The sequence below is a fragment of the Sturnira hondurensis genome, unplaced genomic scaffold (genome assembly GCF_014824575.4).
Source record: "Sturnira hondurensis isolate 20B ecotype Veracruz unplaced genomic scaffold, ASM1482457v3 Scaffold0004474, whole genome shotgun sequence".
Lineage (NCBI taxonomy): Eukaryota > Metazoa > Chordata > Mammalia > Chiroptera > Phyllostomidae > Sturnira > Sturnira hondurensis.
This window is the reverse complement of record NW_028077105.1, coordinates 9,570,254-9,589,654: the sequence shown is the minus strand read 5'-3', so window position 1 is coordinate 9,589,654 and position 19,401 is coordinate 9,570,254. Positions and strand designations below refer to the sequence as shown.

The 19,401-nt window shown below is 36.8% G+C and overlaps 1 protein-coding gene across 3 annotated transcripts in view; it reads right to left on the bottom strand.

Annotated features, from left to right (window-relative positions):
* Positions 1-19,401, bottom strand: part of PTPRK (protein tyrosine phosphatase receptor type K) — a 498,662-nt gene that overhangs the window by 306,795 nt on the left and 172,466 nt on the right. For all 3 annotated transcript variants that reach the window (XM_037045782.1, XM_037045783.1, XM_037045781.1), the window contains exon 3: positions 2,745-3,016. In XM_037045782.1, coding sequence (XP_036901677.1) covers positions 2,745-3,016 — 272 coding nt within the window. The remainder of the gene's footprint in view (positions 1-2,744; positions 3,017-19,401) is intronic.

Below are 19,401 nucleotides of genomic sequence, written 5' to 3'. Positions count from 1 at the left end.
AGGCAGCCCCTCTAGAAATAAAAAAATAAAAATAAAAATAAAAAAATCAGAGTATTAAAATGTTTAATAAGAAGTTTAGAGGGGGGCGGGCAGGGTTGGGAATATAAGACAGAAACCTGTACTTGAACAAGAATTAAATAAAAATTATATTAAAAAAAGGAAGTTTAGAGAGTGTAAGTTCTCTGGAGAAGAGAAATTGAGTAAACAATGGAACAAAAGGAGAATAACTTTTACTTAACCTAGAGTCTGGGGAATTTTTTAAAATTCCATTTTTCTTTTTATAAGAATTAAAATGAATAAACAGCTAACATGACACACTGCGATGAAAACATTTTAATTGTTTTAAATCCATAAAGAATCTGCATTAAGCAACAGTCGAAAGTGTTTCGTGCTATTTCCTAAGAGCAAAAAGGCTACATAAATACAGTTCATGTCGAGCTGGTTGTTTCTAATAACTGACGTACAGGTACAAGTATGTATCTAAATGACAGAATCGATGAAAACATCAACCAAATAATTTACTGAGCACTATGCACATGAAAAATGTTCTACTCTGCTACTTGTTTTCATTGATTGTTAAGTTTTGCAAGTTAAGTAAAAATATGTGGAAGCAAAGTAATCACTTAAAAAGTGATCTATGACTCAAATTTCAATCTGCAACAAAGAGACATTAACCCATGGGTTCTTTTATTTCATTATCTTGTTCCCTGACAAGAGATCTGCAAAAAGATCTTACTAGCCAGGCTGAAACTGTTCCAGAAACTTCTTTCACTGCTTGCTTATTGAACACACTGTAGGTCCATGTAAACTAGAGGGCTTAGTCCTGCAAATAAGACTGAACAAAGAAGCATCCATCCAGTTCTACATACTATAACTCAACATTAATATTGCAGAATTTGTGCCATCAAAAAAGTTCTTAATATCACCCTGGCTGGGTGGCTCAGTGGATTGAGCAGCGGCCTGTGAACGGAAAGTTTGCCAGGGAAAGTTTGCCAGCGTGGTTCCCCGTCAGGACACATGCCTGGGCTGCAGGCCAGGTCCCCACCTGGGGGTGTGCAAGAGGCAATGACTAATGTTTCTCCCTCTCGTTCCCTCTCCCTGAAAATAAATTTTTAAAAAAGTTATTACTATCAATGGTTCAAAAATAGAGCTTAGGAAAAATAAGGAAGAAGTGATCGTATGCCATTTCTTTGTCACTGAGGAACAGAAGTATAGTACCATACATATACTATTTGATGGGTTTATCAAACTCTACTTCTATGTTTTATTTTAAGGTATAACAGTTTGATTCCTTAACTATCTACATAGGCAGCAAAGAGCAAATAGGGTTCAATATAGGCAATATGACTCCAGAACCCGGATTTTTAACCATTTTGCTTTGTAATTAGATTTGTAAAAAACAGATTTTTTAAGGTTAAGGAGTCTGAATACATTGACAGTTTTATTTTGCTGAATCGGGGGGCTTTTTAGTGCTAAGCTCCAATAACAGATTCCCTGTGATGTTAGTATGATGATGCAGCGGCAGTCATGAGCCCACTGTTCTCAGAGATGTGCCCACTGAGCTTTCCTCCAGTATTTGAGCATCAGTTTCACTCACTTTCCCCAATCCAGCTACCATGAACACAACCCTTCCAAAGCTTTGGACCCCCCAAAGCAGATGGCTCTCCCAGACGGAATAAAGACATCTTTCTGTTCTGGGATAATGGAATCAACTGTTACCTAATGAAAACCCACTGAACTCTCAATGACACATAACCCTGACTGGAGAGCTTTACCGGTGATACAGTATCTATGAAGTGAAAGGCTTTTGACAAATAGAGAATCAACTCAGAACAAAGCAATTAAAACAATGCATTGAATCTTTCCCTTCCTTGGAAGTAAAGACTAACATAACCTGAAGAAAGAGTTAAAATTTTTAATAACAGAAATAAAACTGTTCTTAATTTATACATTATTCATTGCATATAAAACACACTGTTGTACAGCCACATTCTGATTAGGCTCTCTAATAAGCTACAAATAAGAAGTCATACAAATTAAATTGCAAATTCTAACACAAAAATGAACTTTGAAAAGAGGTAACTTTCTGTTTCCAGGAATTGAATCTCATAATGAGGATTACTGAATAACTCTCTGATATGTTAACTGAACTTTTTTGTTAAACCACATAAACTCAGTCACACAAAATATAAGCTGGGTATTAACAATATTTATTGCCTGATTTAAATGTAACTATATCAAGCATGGGGGGGGGGGAGGTCCAAAAAAAGCTTTTCTTTTTTTCTTGTTTGCTTAATTTTATACTTCATGTAACTAACAAAAATTATTCAAAATGCCTCCTTCTTAAATAACATATTTTCTGAAACACTATTTCATATTTATTTTCCAAATGTTATTTTCAAGAACTGAATAAACCAATCACTTGCAAATACTGCACTGCAATCAAATGCTATTTCTTCCTGAACAGAGACGCAGAACAGAAATATATCTGTCAATAAGGAAGTAGCTTTTTGCCAAACAACCAACAAATTCTGTACCTGAACTACTTTTCTCTATATGAGAAATTATTTTTCTCTATTTTCGAAAATTTTATGCCAAGGTATTTAAACATTTGCTCAAGGGCAGGGTTGTTGGGAGTTAGACTATTTCGCATTCCTGCCAGGCTAATGTTTACCTCAACGTATTCCATACACAGTGAGATTTAATGACATCAAAGCATTAACCAGAAAAGAAAGCATGATTACCTGATATTCATTTGGCCAAAAGGTGCTCACGGCTAGCTCAGCCCGAAGCCAATCTCTACCGGTGAATCCAGTCACATTCCAAATTGGATTAGCAAGAGGTCCCCTGTTCACCCTAACTAGTATGTTCAAGGTGCCAGGGTTCAACCCTTTTTGGCTATATAACAGGTAACTGAAATCAATACAGTGAGTGTCATTCTCCTTCATTGTAGGCAGCTGAAGTCTGGCTTTTTCTCCGGGGTCATGATTGGAAGAGTCCACTATCATGTAGGAACCTGAAATGACATTACATATAATAATTTAATAAATATATAAGCAAAAAGGAATATATAATAGAAAAAAACACTAAAAACAACAGCAATCTATCCTGAGTGTTAAATTGAACTCAGAATTATGTCTTTCAGAACAGAGCCATAGAAAGATATCAAACCTGTACATAAATTATTATAGCTGACAGATATTGTTCAAAGCACTTAACATGTATTAACACATTTGCCCTCTGTAAGAACCTGTTTTTATTCCTATTTCAAAAATTAGCGCGGGCCTGCGAACCATAGGATCGCGGGTCAATTCCCAGCAGGGGACCCACGAGAGGCAACCACACATTGATATTTCTCTCCCTCTCTCCTTCCCTTCCCCTCAAAAGATTAATAAAATCTTAAAATAAATAAATAAATATAAATAAAAATACTGTCCATTACCTTTAAAAAAATTAGAAAATTGAAGAATAATTAGTAACCTCAAAGCCAAATACCCTCTGATTATTTACATGGCCAAATAGGTAGGGTCTGGTTTAAATCCAGATCCCACTCTAAAAGATACCTAGTATTACTAAGCAAGCGTCTTTTAATATCGAACAAAGCAATACCCTCTGGGCCTGGTTTACATCCAGTGAGCATCTTTCCTTTTCCGTATCTATACCATGACATAGGAAAATGGACTAAGAGTGTAGACACTGAAATAATTTACTCCCAATGCCAAGATCATCAGTCATAAAAGCTGTGTGACTATTCCCAGGACACTAGCCACGCTAAACCTCAGGTCAGGGAAAAAAGGATCCTTCGCAGCGTAATTATGAGGACTGAAATCTATAAAGACTGAGAGTCTGATACAGAATAGATTCACCCGTCTAGCACCTCCCCTGTGACGCTGTCAGCTATTCACTGTGGCCATTAGGCCTAATTCTGCAACAGTGCCTACCTTGCTCTAGAGCTGCCAGAAACCGCATCTGACAATGACTAACCTACTTTACTTCCTTTGATTTAGTAAATGTTTGTTGGCTATTTATCATGGGAAGGCACGAAACTAGAGAGGCTTACCCCTCATACTACCTCACAGCCCCACCCTCAAACGTAGTCTGTTCTGCAGGTAAATCATAAAGCGCTAAGTACAAAAATGAGACCTGAACATTAGCTGCCTGTATTAGGCCAAGGTCATCTCCAGAGAAAGTGTTTTTCATGTTACTGTGCATTTTAACAAAGATCCATATGGAAAAATTGGGTATATATTTATCACACTTGAGGTAGGACACCGATTTTATTATGCAATACTTTCTCCCTAGGATATAAATTTAACCTAAATGCAATGGGTGCAGTGTTACAGAACCCTGTGTTACTAGGTTGTATTTGGGCCCATCTTCCTAGCCCTTTTGTAGAATTAATCAACCCTCTGGATTTTCTCTCTAAAACACGGTAACTTTTACCCACAACACTGCATGTTCATTGACTGCTGGTCTAATTAGTTCAATTAACCTGCCAAAACTTATTCAAATCATGGAAGAGAAGAGGACTTCTACTGTAGAAGAAATCAAAATTTTAAATCTGACCAGTTCCCTTTTGGGGGTGCCATGATTCAGAGCTTGTACGAAGACTTTATACAACAGCACTACCAGGCCCAGTACAGAATAATCTTAGTACAGGGATAAGTTACACATATTACTTTTGCTTCATTTTTCCCAGTTCTCATCTTTTTTTGTGATCTGGAATTCCTTTTCTTTCTTTCTTCTTGATTCTTAGAGATGGCACACTAACAAATAAATTGGCCATGTATTTTTTTGGATAACTTATACTTTTTTTAATCGGGTATCCTGGATCCCAACCCAACTTATAGAAGCAGGATGTATCTATTTTTGGTTATATTCACATTCACATGCATGTAAACTGAAGAAATACAAAGAACATGTAGCAAAATGTCAGTTGTACTATAGGGGGAGCTATGATAGTCTTCTGTTCTCTTATTTGTGTTTATGTACATTCACCAAATGTTCTCTACCTGATTATACAATGGATTCGAAATTTTAAAAAAAGAGAGAGAAAATACATGAACACTATTTTACAAGAGGAACATCAAGTAAATAATGATAAATACTTAGAAAATAAAGACATGTATTTTGCCTTTAAAAATAAATCTAATTTGCTTTCTTCAGATTAAGAGCATCTTGGCTTTCTTTCAACAACAAAAAATATTAAAAAATCAGAAACTTCATACTGTAATTCATTTAAAAAGAGAGAGAAAAAGAGAGTACTTAGACTAAATAAAATTTTTATTATAAAAAATAGCCAGAGACTACAAGACCCATATTCATAAACACCGGTCTAAGATCTAGATGAATAAATAATGTCCTATGAATTGTGTATCTTAATAAAATTTTTATCTTTAAGCCAGAAAAAGGATTAACTGCAAAGAAAATAAGGAATAAAAATAAGTTGCCATACTTCATCCTAAAACTTTTATTTATATATGTGTGTGTGTGTATGTACACACACACACACACACACACACACATATAGAACACCACCAACATATTTTTATTGCCAGTTTTTTAGGATGAAGTTGCCATAAAACTCCTTTTATTTATATATGTGTGTGTATACACACACATACACACACACACACACACACACACACACACACATATATATAGACCAACACCAGCATGGTATTTTTATTGCCAGCTTTTAAAATATTTATTAATTTATTTTAGAGAGAGAAGGGAAGGGAAGGAGAAAGAAAGGAAGAGAAACACCAATGTATGGTTGCTTCTCACACACTCCCATACTGGGGACCTGGCCTACAACCCAGGCACGTGCCCTGACCAGGAAACTGAACCGGTGATCCTTTGGTTCTCAGCCCATGCTCAATCCACTGAGCTACACCAGCCAGGGCTTATTGCCAGTTCTTATTTAAAATATGTAGAATGTGCCCTATAAACTAAATGAAGAGAAATCCCCCCCTTTTCTGTCTTAGTACTGACAACCCTCCATAATTTGGTCACAAAGTAATTTCACCACTTTACCTCCCACCCCTGCTCCTCACAAACCACCTTCTCCAACCTGACAGAACCCTCCCTGTTTCTGTACACAGCATGCCCATTTTCTTCTCCAGTTGGGTGCATGTTCTTGGAAGGAAGTCTCCCCTCATCTAAAGCCCTAGCCAATTTTTACCCACAATTCTTCCTCATCTCCAGCCCATGTCGGGCTTTTCCTATTTAATGCCTTTGATGATACTTTCTGCCTCTATGGTTCTGACTTTTAATTATGCACTGCTTTTTTACACACTTTAAATCATAAACATAGGGACCCTGGCTGGGTAGCTCAGTTGGTTGGAGTGTTGTCCAGCTACACCAAGGTTGTGGGTTTGATCCCTGGTCAGGATACATAGAAGCAGCTACCAATGAATGCATAAACAAGTGGAATAACAAATCAATATCACTCTCCCCTCACTTTCTCTCTATATCAATACATAAAAAAAAGTTTAAAAAATGCAGATAGGGACAATTTATCTCCCTCAGAAGATAGCACTTAATTCAGAGTCCAATCAGAAGAAAGCAGTCACACAATAAATGTAACAGTGCAAGTGTAATATAAAGAATTACTAACTATAAGAGAGCAGAAACTTTAAAGTTGTACAGAGAACCCTAAAGGATAACTTCAATACCCAAAGAGGGAAAGAATGTGGAAAGGAGAGGAAGGCTGCTGAGGATCAGACCTGTTTAGAAGGTGTGGCTGCGGCCTACTGGGCGGTAGAGGAGTTTGTTCAGTCCTTTGGGCCAGAGCTGGCAGGAGACACTTCCCTACAGCAGGGTGGCGTGAGAGCTCAGGAGTGCTGTGTGCACTTTGGAAGGGTCACAGCAAGGTGGACACCAGACCAGAGCTGAAGCTGCAAGCTCACTGGGGGACTGCAGGCACTGGGCACATCACCCAGCAACTTTCAGCTCTGCTGTACCAGCAAGAGGAAACTAAAATAGAAGCACAATTCAACCAGTAGAAGCTCCTTCCTACTTAGATGCCCCTTCAGCACCCTGTACTGACAGAGCTTAACATTGTGAAAGCTACAAAGAAGAAATGGCGAAAGAGTCAAGCTCCACTATCACAGGGCAGGTAATGAAGAGGAGATTTTGAGTAGCAAAAAAATGAATTGATAATTGGAACACCTTCTAGCAAAGGCCTTGTACTTAGAAATTCAATAAATCTTGTTAGTTTTATTTGGATAATCGAATGGCTGAATGAGTAAGAGGAAAATAGTATAGCTCTTAGAACATAACAACATATAACTGTTCAAGCAGTACCAACATGTAAAATAAGTTATCAGAAAATATCAAAACAATAAGAGATTTGCAAATCTCTTTAAGATACCTAGATTCTCATTTGTGTTCTTCATCCAAACTAATGTGATACAATACATTGTGTAGCCTCTGGGAAACTCTACTATACGCTTAATAAGAGAATGAGAGAAAACAGAAAAAACTTTATCTTCAGGTTTTTATGATAATAGTTTTGACCTCAAGAATCCCAGAAGGGTCTTGGGGACTCAAAGTGGTCCCAGACTACATGTGGAGACACTATATTATAATATACATAATTCTTTTCATCTTCATGCTCTATGAAGAACATTATGAGCGCTTTCATTTATATTGACTCTATTTCCCTCATGCAGTCTTTGCATTATGTAAAAATATACTCCATAAATCAAAAGTCTTTACTGGGATACTGGATATCTGGAGAGTGAAAATAGAAAAAGCTGAATACTTTTACACCAGTATAAATTTACAGGGTGTATTATTTAGAGTTCATTAAAGAAACAGAATAGGATAGATACATGTATACATTCACACATTCATACAAGCACATGTATACACATACCTGTTTCTTTGGTTGACTAATGACAACCAAAATCATGATTTGGATCCCTGCTCATCCAGGTTAAATTTTTTGTTATTGTGAATGTTTAAGCATTTCTGTTACTATTACCTTTGCACTAACACCAATGCCTCTGATCTTTTTATTTTTCATTTTTTACATCGTTCATCTTCTCCTTTCCTTTCTTTAAGTTTCTTTCCCTAGCCCCTTCATTCTTCATCTAATCAGGTGACAACATAACTTACCGAGGTACTCAGACTAAGAACTTGGGCATCAGCTTGCTCCCCGCCTTCCCTCCCACTCCTCTTGTAATACCTAATTCCAAACTATCTCCTCAACCTGTCCTCTTCTCTTCATCTTCACTAGTTTTATCAAGCTCCTGTCATCTCTCAGGCCAACCAGAATAAGCTTCTAACAGGTTTCATAATTTCCACATCAGCAGCCCTAAAATAGTTTTCTACAGGCATCCGGACTGCTTTCAAAACATACAATTAGTTTTCTCTCACCTCACCATGGCTATGAAAATAAAATGCAATCTCTTCCTAGCCTACGAGGTTCAATAAAATCTGGCCTTTCTCATTATCTTCTAGCATTTTCTTCCCCTACTCAGATATAGTAGGTTTCCTTCTGCCCTTTGAAAACCCAAACTCACACCTGCCTCTGCGTTTCTCCTGGATTTTCCCCTCCTTGGAATGCTCTTTACTCAGCTGGTTCATTTTCACCATTCAGGTCTTGGCTCTAATGTTATTTATTAGTGAAGCATCCCTTGGTGTGTTAACTAAAGTAGTTCCTCCTAAGGTTCTTTCTAACATGTCCTTCGTTGTTAATTCCTTCATAGCACTTGCCTCAAACTGATTTTAATTTATTTGTGTACTTGATGGAAAAACTCTAGTTAAAGTCTAGATTTCATCTATCTCGTTCATGACAAAACCTAGACCAATGTCTGGAACATTCAGTATGGAACTGAATTATGCTTAATCACTAAAACTAAATAGGACAACTACTCCCTATTTGCATTTCCTGCTCTGCATGTCCATAGCACTTCTATAATGACCTGTAATGTGCCAAACACAGCAGACCTATCTGTGCACCCTCGAGACCTAGCACAAGCATTCAAAGATCAGAAATATCATTTCCCTCTAGCATCGAACAGATTTTGCACCTGTAAACTCCTGGTGAACTCAACTGAAGGAAATCAAAAATATGTAATTATAGAAATAATAACAACATTGTTTTTTCAGAGAGACTAAAAAGCTGTGGAATCTGAAAAGATTAAAAATGTTCTCAATCTTGACAGTTCCCCCAGTGATTCCATTATCTGCATAAGGTTGAAATAGGTGCCCTCACATTTTTTGCACGCTCTATTATTAATTCCTGAAACTTGTATGTTCCATTATCTCTAAGACAGTGCTTCCCTTCTAAAAGAGTTCACCCTGTACACCACGCCATTGCTCCTAAAAGACAGACTGAAGCACCCATTATAGAATGTCAGGTTAGAAAAAGTAAACTTGTCCCCCAAACTCCATTTCAAAAGGACTGAACATGCATCCTCACAGCATTCTATTTCCAACATATTGTGCTTCCTAAAATATTCTTCCCTTTGCTTTAGAAACATATAAATCTGTGTTACTGACATTCTGCAGGACTACAATTTCTCATATTCCCTGAGTAAGTTTTTGTATTTGTTCTAGAGAGCCAACTTATATTTGAAAATGTAAAAAGTCTTGATTTCAGAAAACAACTGCTTAAATTTTCAGACAACACAACATTTCAGGTACAATTAGAACAATACTCCTCCTCGGGGCACTAGCATTCTCGGGCAGTTTAACTGCTATACGTTAAGGTTTAGGAACGGGGCCAAACATTATGCTATGGCTCCCCTACAACGTCATAGAAAGCAGAAGCATGAATCTACTTGGCCCTTACTCTGCCCACTAAAATTTTCATGAAGTCTGCTGTCAAGACTAACTGAGCTTGTCTTTAGGTGTTACAGGATGCTGACTGAGTAGGTTCTTAGTATTTGCTTTTTATAGACATAGTCATTTCTTTCTCTATTAAATAGTAGTGAGAATCTAGCTGGAAAGTGTATTAAAAAATTCCAAAGCTAAAATTGAAATGACATTGTTAAAAATTAGTACACTTCAAGATTTCCAAACTTTCCTCACAACCTCCCTCAAGCCTTTACCTAACACCATTCATTCCAATGTGTCAACAACCCTCCTCCCAGCTCTTTACTTTCTATTCCTTTATTTATTTATTTTCTTTATTTACATTTACAGAGAGGATAGGGAGGAAGAAAGAGGGAGAGAAACATCATTGTACCAGAGAAACACTGAATGGCTGCCTCTCACATACTCCCAATTGGGCAGCTGGCCTGTAACCCAGGTGGGTGCCCTGATCAGGAATTGAACCTGTGACCTTTCAGTTTGTGGGACGATGCCCAATCCACTGAGCCACACCAATGAAAGCCCTCCCTACTCCTTTCCAACCCTCTTTTCCAGAAAGTTCTTTCTTTCTTTAAAACTCGATGTAAATATAGAACATTCTCTCTGGAAACACACATACAGATAGAACTTCACCGACAACAGTAAAGGACTCACAGATGTAAGTGTAAGATCTCCTATTATTTCTTCCTCCATTTCTGAAACTGTATCACTCTTCCCCACGGCTCCCCAACCTGCGTACCTTTTCTCTTATGTGACACTGAAATGTCTTGAGAAGTAGCTGCTAAAATAAAAAGTAACTTGAAAGAGAATAACCATTCTCTTATATTATGTAGGCAAGAAGAGTCTGTGTCCTACAGCTAATTTTGTAAGTCATCACTTGTCTTTTCAAAGGAAGGAAGATTGAAAAGAGCAAGAGAAGATGGTACAACCTGCAGCCTCTGGAGACAGCAAAAAGCCTAAACGCCACACTAACAATTCCAGCCTATTGTCTAGATACACTTTAACTCTTAGTAACAGAAGACAAGGACTTAAGGGCAGTAGAGACTACGTAAAGTGCTTCCATATCTCCATATAAGTGGATATTCCCAAAGTCAAACTATTTTACTCAGTTGTTGTAGTATGTCTGAAAGAACCAAAAATCTATATTAATATATTAGAAGAATTAGGCTTTCTTCTGACTCAAAGTTAATAAATAAAGTCAACAACTACAACTGAAAAAACAATGGTAATGATCAATTAGAAACAATCTTGGGTTGGGCAAGATTTCTCAACTGAGTTCTCACACTCAAGAGTGAGTGATCAGGCTACAGGAACAGTTCCATGGCCAACCAAGGAAACTGCATTCTTTATTCAGCAATGAAAGTTCTAAATTATAATAATAGATATTTTATAAAAGCCTCAAAAGGAAGAAATGGCATTTTTTCTACTGTTGTCCAAATGAAATTATATTTTTATCTATGAAATGGTTAAAAATTCAAGCTCTGAAGTCAGAGACTTGAGTCTGCTCCCTAACTCTGACAGTACCCACCCCAACCATCCAACTCCCCTCTAGTATTTCGGAGACAGATACCTTAGGCTCAGAAAAGGTAAGTGTCTTACATATAATAAAATTACTGTTTGAAAGCAGTGTTGTGGAGAATTACAGAACTGGGAACTATCAAAGTAAAAACTTTTTTCTTATTTACAAGTATTATCTAAACCAAAAATCTATCTGTCTGCTTGTTTTTCAAAAACACCATCTGTGTTACAAGGCATATGTCAAACAAAGCGGGGGGGGGAGGCAAAAGGAATTGATAGTAGATATAGATAGAGTATTAAAGATAGAGAAATGAAGAAAAGAATCCAAGTGAGAGGACTAAAAGAGAAGAAATGAGCAATTAAACTTTAAAATATTAGATCTGGGAAGACAGAAAAAAAAAAGAGGAAAAACAGGGTGCTAGAGAAAATGGAATTAATTATATTTCTTTTCTGTCTCTCCAAGTAACTTCATGACCCATACAAAAACGACAATAGAAACTGTGGTCCCAGAAATAAAAAAGAAAATGAGGATGGTATCATCACCTCAAATGCTGAGATTACTGGTTTTGGTCACAAGGAGTTTAATCATCTACATTCAAATATTAAATATAAAAATTTGTTTAAATGACACATTTCCGTAAATCTCCTGAGCCTATATTAATTTAAGATAGCTCTAGTGGAGTTTGTGGCTCCCAATACTATAGCTAAGTCTAATACTGAATCATACCACTGTTCTCTAGGATAATCTCTGCCATGCCCAGTGCTGCCAAGTCAGCTGTTATTTTCTTAAAAATCACTAAAACACACTTAGTCAATTGTGAAGAGCGATACTGACCAATGGTGAGGAAAGAAAGAGCATGAAAATACTTTCCTGACTGCTGGCATGCAATTAAGTCAACTTCCTCTTAGGAAAAACAATCACCCCAGGATATTCATCCAACAAAACATGCCTTTTAAATTTCACCAAAAAAGCTTGCATGATGCAAGTGACCTCTATTCCCATAGTGTTCTCACTGCCCTGAGAGCAAATGGAAATTGTACTTTAATGTTTTCAAAAATGTTAACTTAAGGCCCAATGGGAGAACACAAACACTGAGAAATTGTAGAATTTCACTTTTCATACTAACTTTGTAAAGCTTTATTCTGGGGTATACTGTAGAACATAAAATGAAAATAGTTTTATCCAAAACAAATAACAGTTGGGCAAGCAACTCTGACTAACGACCAAGCACAGGTGTTTCCCCACCTCCCCCCAAAGGCACAGAGGCCTTCTTTTATGGAAGAAAAGAAGAAACGTTTAGTAATTTAAGGAGTTTGACTTTCAGATTTTTCAATCTACTAAGATATATTTTCAAGATTTCAGTAATATTCATGAGATAAATAGAAACACCTTACACACACAGAGTAGGATCAAACTACTCACCCGGAGAATAACAGAAACAAAGACAGGTCTCCAACATTACTTTCTTCTAACTACAATATTATCAAGTATCTCTCTAGGACCTGTTTATATGACTTTAAAAAAGTGATTGCTGTTAAATGGTCCTACAAGCAGTGACTAAACTCTACAAGCATGATAAACTAAACACGATTACTCCAATCATGTTGATATACACCCATTAGATTCAGTATGATTCTACTGGTTAAAGAAATCAAGTGCATGTCCAGAAGGAGATGATACCATATATATGTAATACTCAAGATCCTCTCAAGTCTGGTCCATAGAAACCCTGCAATGCTTGTACATTATAAGTCACCAGCATAAACTCATAGTTCACAATTCATACTGACACAATAGGCATTTTGCCCTTTTTTACCCTCCATTTTGCTTTGAAGGCTGTATACTCTTTTTGTCTTTTATGGAGTTCAAATTGGCAATCTCCTTAGATTCTTTTCATCATCATGTAACTGTAGGTTATTAACAAATCTGACATTTCCAACTTTGTAGTGTTAAAATGTACAGAACTTTCCAAAATTAATAGTAAACTTCTAAAGGGCTATTGCCACTGATTAACCCTTTCCACACCCTGAGGAACATATAGCAGATATCTCCTTAACAGAAATGATGACGGAGCCTAACTGGAATGTATAAAGAACTAATTAAAACAGTAAAAATATTTTATTAATGCAAACTTCTAGTTAGAAAGATACTTAATACGTAAAACACTAACCATTATACTGAAGGATGTGAGGTTTAGGAAAGTTTAGATTCAGTCCAGAACTGAATCTAATACAAAAACCATTATTATTCAGCTCCTGAATTATGCTCTTATCAAGGTGCTCTTACAAAGAAATATCATAATTTATTTTTTAAAATTGCAGGGAAACCTAGTGAGCATAAATTTAAAGTGCTCCAGAAAATATCATTTCAGTATTTTTCCCTTCTTGAAGCCTTGGTTTACAGCTTGGCCTCTTAGGGTCACTTCCAAGCCCAGCATAAGAAGCAGCCATGTAAGGATTGCTCTGTAGCTAATTCCCAGTGAATCCAGGCAAGATGCAGCCAGCATCTGATCTTGGCCTGCACCTCCCGAAGACCTCAGAGCCAGCACATTCAGTGGAGAGTTTCAGACCACCTAAAAGACAACCTCCACTAGTAATACACTGAAGGAGCAGACTCATCAGGCACCTGAGTGTCACTGAAGTACATCTCACTCCATGGTGTTGGCCACCACACAACAAATCCTCCACTGTATTTACAACCAGTCGTCAGAGACAATCAGCCTGGTGGTAAATCCCTCCCACTGCTATGCCAACAACACTCAAGGCTCAACTAAACAGGAGGGTGGGCATAGCCCAAATAAGGGGTGCACCTGGAATGCTCAGCTCGAGTAACAAAGGAGGCCATGCTACCGAGCTCTACAGAGTACACTTACAATATTAGGCCACTCTACCAAGACTGGAAGAAATACTGACTCAACCTAATACATAGAAACAAACACAGGGAGGCAGCCAGAATGAAGAGATAGAGAAACAAGTCCCAAATGAAAGAATAGAATGAAATTCCAGAAAAAGAACCAAATAAAATGGAAACAAGCACTCTACCAGATACAGAGTTCAAAACACTGATTATAACAATACTCAGTGAACTCAGGTGAAGAGTAGATGAACTAAGTGAGAACTTCAACAAAGAAATAGGAAACATAAAAATGAGCCAGTCAGATATAAAGAATACAATAACTGAAATAAACAATACATTTCAGGCAATCAGCAGTAGGGTAGATGAAACAGAGGATCAAACCAGCTATTTGAAAGATAAGGAAATAGACAATATCCAATTAGAACAGCAAAAATAAAAAAAAGAATCCAAAAAATGAGGGTAGTTTAAGAAGCTTCTAGGACAACTCCAGTACCAACATGTGCATCACAGAGTACCAGAAGGAGAAAACTGACAGCAAGAGATTGAAGATGTATTTGAAAACATAACAACAGGAGACTTCTGTAGCCTGGTGAAGGAAATAGACATCCAAGTTCAGGAAGTGCAGATAGTCCCAAACAAGATGAACCTAAAGAGGCCCATACCAAGACAGATCATCATTATAATGTCACAAATTAAAGACCATGTAGAATCATAAAAGCCGCCAAAGAAAGATAGTTATCTACAAAAGGGCTCCCATAAAACTTCTCAACAGAAACTTTGCAGGCTTGATGGGATTTGCACAAAATTTCCAAAGTGATAGAAAGCAAGGATCTACAATCAAGATTACTCTACCCAGCAAAGCTATCACATAGAATTGAAGGACAGATAAAGAGCATCTCAGAGAAAAACAAGCCAAAGCAGTTCATCAGCACCAAAACAGTATTATTCAATACAAGAAATATTAAAGGGTCTTTTTAAAAAATATTTTATTTATTTATCTTTAGAGGGGAGGGGAAGGAGAGAGGACGGAAACATCAATGTATGGTTGCTTCTTGTGCATCCCCTGCAGGGAACTGGCTCCTACCGGAAACTGGCCTGCAACCCAAGCATGTGCCCTGACTGGGAATCGAACCACGATCGTCTGGTTCGCAGGCCCGCGCTAAATCCACTGAGCTATGCAGGCCCACACTCAATCCACTGAGCTACACCAGCCAGGGCTTAAAAGGGTCTTTTTGATGAAAGTGAAAAAGAAGATAAAAAAACATAAATAATAAAATGGCAATGCACACGTCTAGATCAACAATTACTTTAAAAGCAAATGGATCATATGCTCCAATCAAAAAACATAGGGAGGCTGAATGGATAACAAAACAAGACACTTACATATGTTATCTACAAGAGACTCACTTCATATCAAAAGATAAATACAGACTCGAAGTAAAGGTTAGAAAAGATATTTCATGAAAATAAAAACAAACAAAAAAATGGGGTAGTAATACTTACACTAAACAAGATAAACTTCTTAAAACAAAGGCTATAACAAAAGACAACAGAGAATCCAACAATTCCACTTCTGGGAATTTATCCAAAGAAATTCAAAACACTAAATTGAAAAGACATATATATCTATATGTTCATTGCAGCATTATTTATAATATGCAATATATGGAAGCAAGCTAAGTGCCCATGAATAGATGAATAAAGAAGTAGGGATATATATATGATGACATAAGACTCAACCATTAAAAAAAGAATAAAATCTTGCCATCTGCAACAACACAGATGGACCTTAAGTGTTCTGTGATGAGTGAAATGTCAAAGAAAGACAAATGACACATGGTTTCACTTTTACTTCAGATCTAAAAAACAAAGTGAACAAACAAGCAGACCAGAAACAGACTCATAGGTACAGAGAACATTCTGACAACTGCCAGATGGGAGGGAGGTTGTACCAACATAGTTACAGATTAGTCACAGGGCTGTAAAGTACAGTGTAGGGAATACAGTCAATAATATTTTAATAACTATGTATGGTTTCAGATGGGTACTAGATTTATCAAGGTCTACTTCCTGAGTTGTACACTTGAAACTAATATAATATTCTATGTCGACTACAATTGAAAAAGCATTTTAAATGTTAAAAAACCAAAACGGTGGTAACCTCTTTAAAGGAGAAATTGGCTATGGGCTCATATAATGGAAAGGTATGATCACATCCCATCTTTTTTTCTGAGAAAATGAGGTTGGAGCTTTATTTGAAGAGGGAGTCATCATAGCTGAGGAGAAGAAAAATCACCTCAGGCAGTAGAAACCACTTGTGTCAAGGACCTGGAGCAGAGAGATTATAAGGCATAAGATGTATTGAACGTTTGGCTAGATAAGAATAGAAGAGATAAGCATGGAGAAGCAGGAAGTATACAGACCAAGAAGGCCTGTAGAGAAAGATATGGAGTTTTGGCTTAATCTTAAATGTTATAGAAATATACCGAACAGATTGAAGCTGGGGAGGCAGAGGTTGCTGTCCTAATTTAGATGTACACGTTGAAAAATCACCATGGCTACAGTGCAGAGAATAGATGGGTAAAGAGGTAAGGAGCAGAGTGTTTAAGGGAGACCAGTTACAAAATAGTTGTAGCATTCAGGTAGAGAAAAAATCTATTTAATTATGGTAGTACATGATAGAAATGATGGGAAGCAACCATTCAAAACTTGCATCAGGTAAAAATCAACAAGAATTGATGCTGCATGAGATATTTAAATCATCGTTTGGGTGTTAGAAAGCCCAAACAATGACTTGAATATAACTCAAGACGCCTCCAGTGGAGACACACTGCTGGGAACAGGCGACACTGCATATCTATGCTTCCGCCCCTTGCAAAAGGAAATCCCCAGGCTGCAGTTAATAGCTTCCTACGTCAGAGTTTATTTGCGGGGTGTGAATGATGGAGATTTGGTCGCCTGTCAGTATCCTATCTATGAGGGTAGTTGAAAGGTGTTTGACTTTTCTCAGGCCTGGAGAATTCATAAGGAAATAAATTAAACAAATATAGGAAAGCCTGACAAAAAAACACAATAAATCATCTAAGAAAGAATGGGCATTAATTTTGTTGAAACATATTAGAGAAGATATCAAGTAGGCAATTAGATATGTGATTCTGTATCTCATTGGAGGAAAGACTTTGGCTATAAACATTTGTGAAACATCTGTAAATCATCTGCGCGTATATTACACCTGCAAATTCTATAATGCCACTACTTTTCACTGTTTGTAAACTCTTTAACAAAATCTTAAATATTTTACAGGAGTGACAGGGTAAATTTAATGAAATTATTGCCCCACCATGTATGTTTTGTATTACTATGGGGCATGTACTGCCACAACCTGGTTACAAAACTTTTTATCACTAGTAGCGACAGAAATACTAGAGAAGGTAGGAGAGAAATTCATTCTAAATTTCTAATTTACATGGCTAGTTCCGATAACTAAGAATGTTCTTACCATGTTGTACCAAAATATTATTTCAATAGCGATTAACAATTTAGGTGATTTCCAAGACCCCACATGAAAATCTGTCTGTGGCTGGATAAAAGCAACTCAACCTTGCACTCATAAGTACAAATAACTAGTTTGTCTGTCTTGAGTATATTCATCTCTTGACCCTCACTAACCACATCTTTGAATCGGAACAACCATTTCCTACTTTACTTTTTCAAATACAAAACCAAAATTCCTGAGTATGTTGTATGTTTATACTGACCAGCATTCAATTAAAAAGATGTGCTTTGAGGGGGAAGAAAAAAAACTCAAGAAGACACTAAAATAGACATGTGTATTTGGAGAGAAAAAAATGGAAACTAATTGTGATTGAAGCCCCATTTTGATTATCCTCTCCACAGTAGTTATATCGCTTCCTGGAACACAGAAAAACACACAAATATCCTTTGACACCTGAAAAATACAATAAATGAATGAGAATCAAACAAGATCATGAGGATAAATTAGGTGTGCATAAAGAAATTCACACTTACGTAAACACTGAGTTTCTAGAAAGAACTTCAAGCTAAGGATGCCCTTCCACTTAGAAAAGATCTCACAAGGGGCACTAGTCATACCACAATGCCTCTGATTCTTCTTCTTTTTAAAAATTTAATAACTAAATTGGGTTATGTCATTTGATCAGAAGTATATCCCTGATTCTTTCTTCATAGGCAGTCATGGCCTCACTATCAAGTTTCTTAGGGTAGTAATGGAAAATGAGGTCTTGCCACCTTTCTATTGCCCAGAATCACATTTGGGGTAAAATCAGCAGGTCAAAATGGCTACCATAATCCCCCTCCAAAACAAAACCAGATAAGACAAGAAGTGGGAGAGCTGCAAGCCGTTGAGGTGCTCAGCAAAAAAATCGATGCAGAAGCAAAAGGAACCTAAATCTTAGACAAATTCAATAGATTTGTTCAGATGACCTACTAAAAGAACAAGATTTCTCCAAAGGCTACAATGTCTTCTTCCTAACATAAGTCATTTTATCTAAGTATAAACTCTTTCTTGGGTCTCTATCAAAGAAGTAAAAACAGCTGAATTCCATGGCCTGTCAGAGTAAAACCATATGGCTCATAACATAAACATGACAACCAGAGAGGGTTGCAAGGTTTTTCCTTTGTTGATGAGCATTTGCTTCAGGCATCAGTCAATTTTCTTAAGGAATCCCCTCATCTAGCAGATCTAGTAAGTAAGCAGCATTACGTTTACCTTAAAAACCTCCATATGTGCAACAAAGCATGCTCTGTTCAATCCCTATGGGCGTAAAACCCTTTAAGAGTAAACCCGATTCAGTGTTTGGAAAGGAAAACTTCCTCACTGGCCTCAGTGTTAACTTGAATTATTCACAGACAAATCTGAGTACTATAAGAGTTTACTCATACAAACGTACAAATCAATCCAATTAAATTCACATTCATTTAACATAATAAATTCTGTTTGGCAGAATCAATATTACAAATGTTACATTTAATAGGGAAAGTATATACTTTTTTTACATACTAGATTTTACTTCTGGGTCTGAGTCTTTTAATTTTGATCACAATGAAACATCATTTGAGTCAATGTTATTATAATCTATTTTTGTTTCATAAAAATCTTTAGCCACTTATTTATGTTTTATTGACCAATAAATTTAATAATGCATTCCCAAATACAAAAC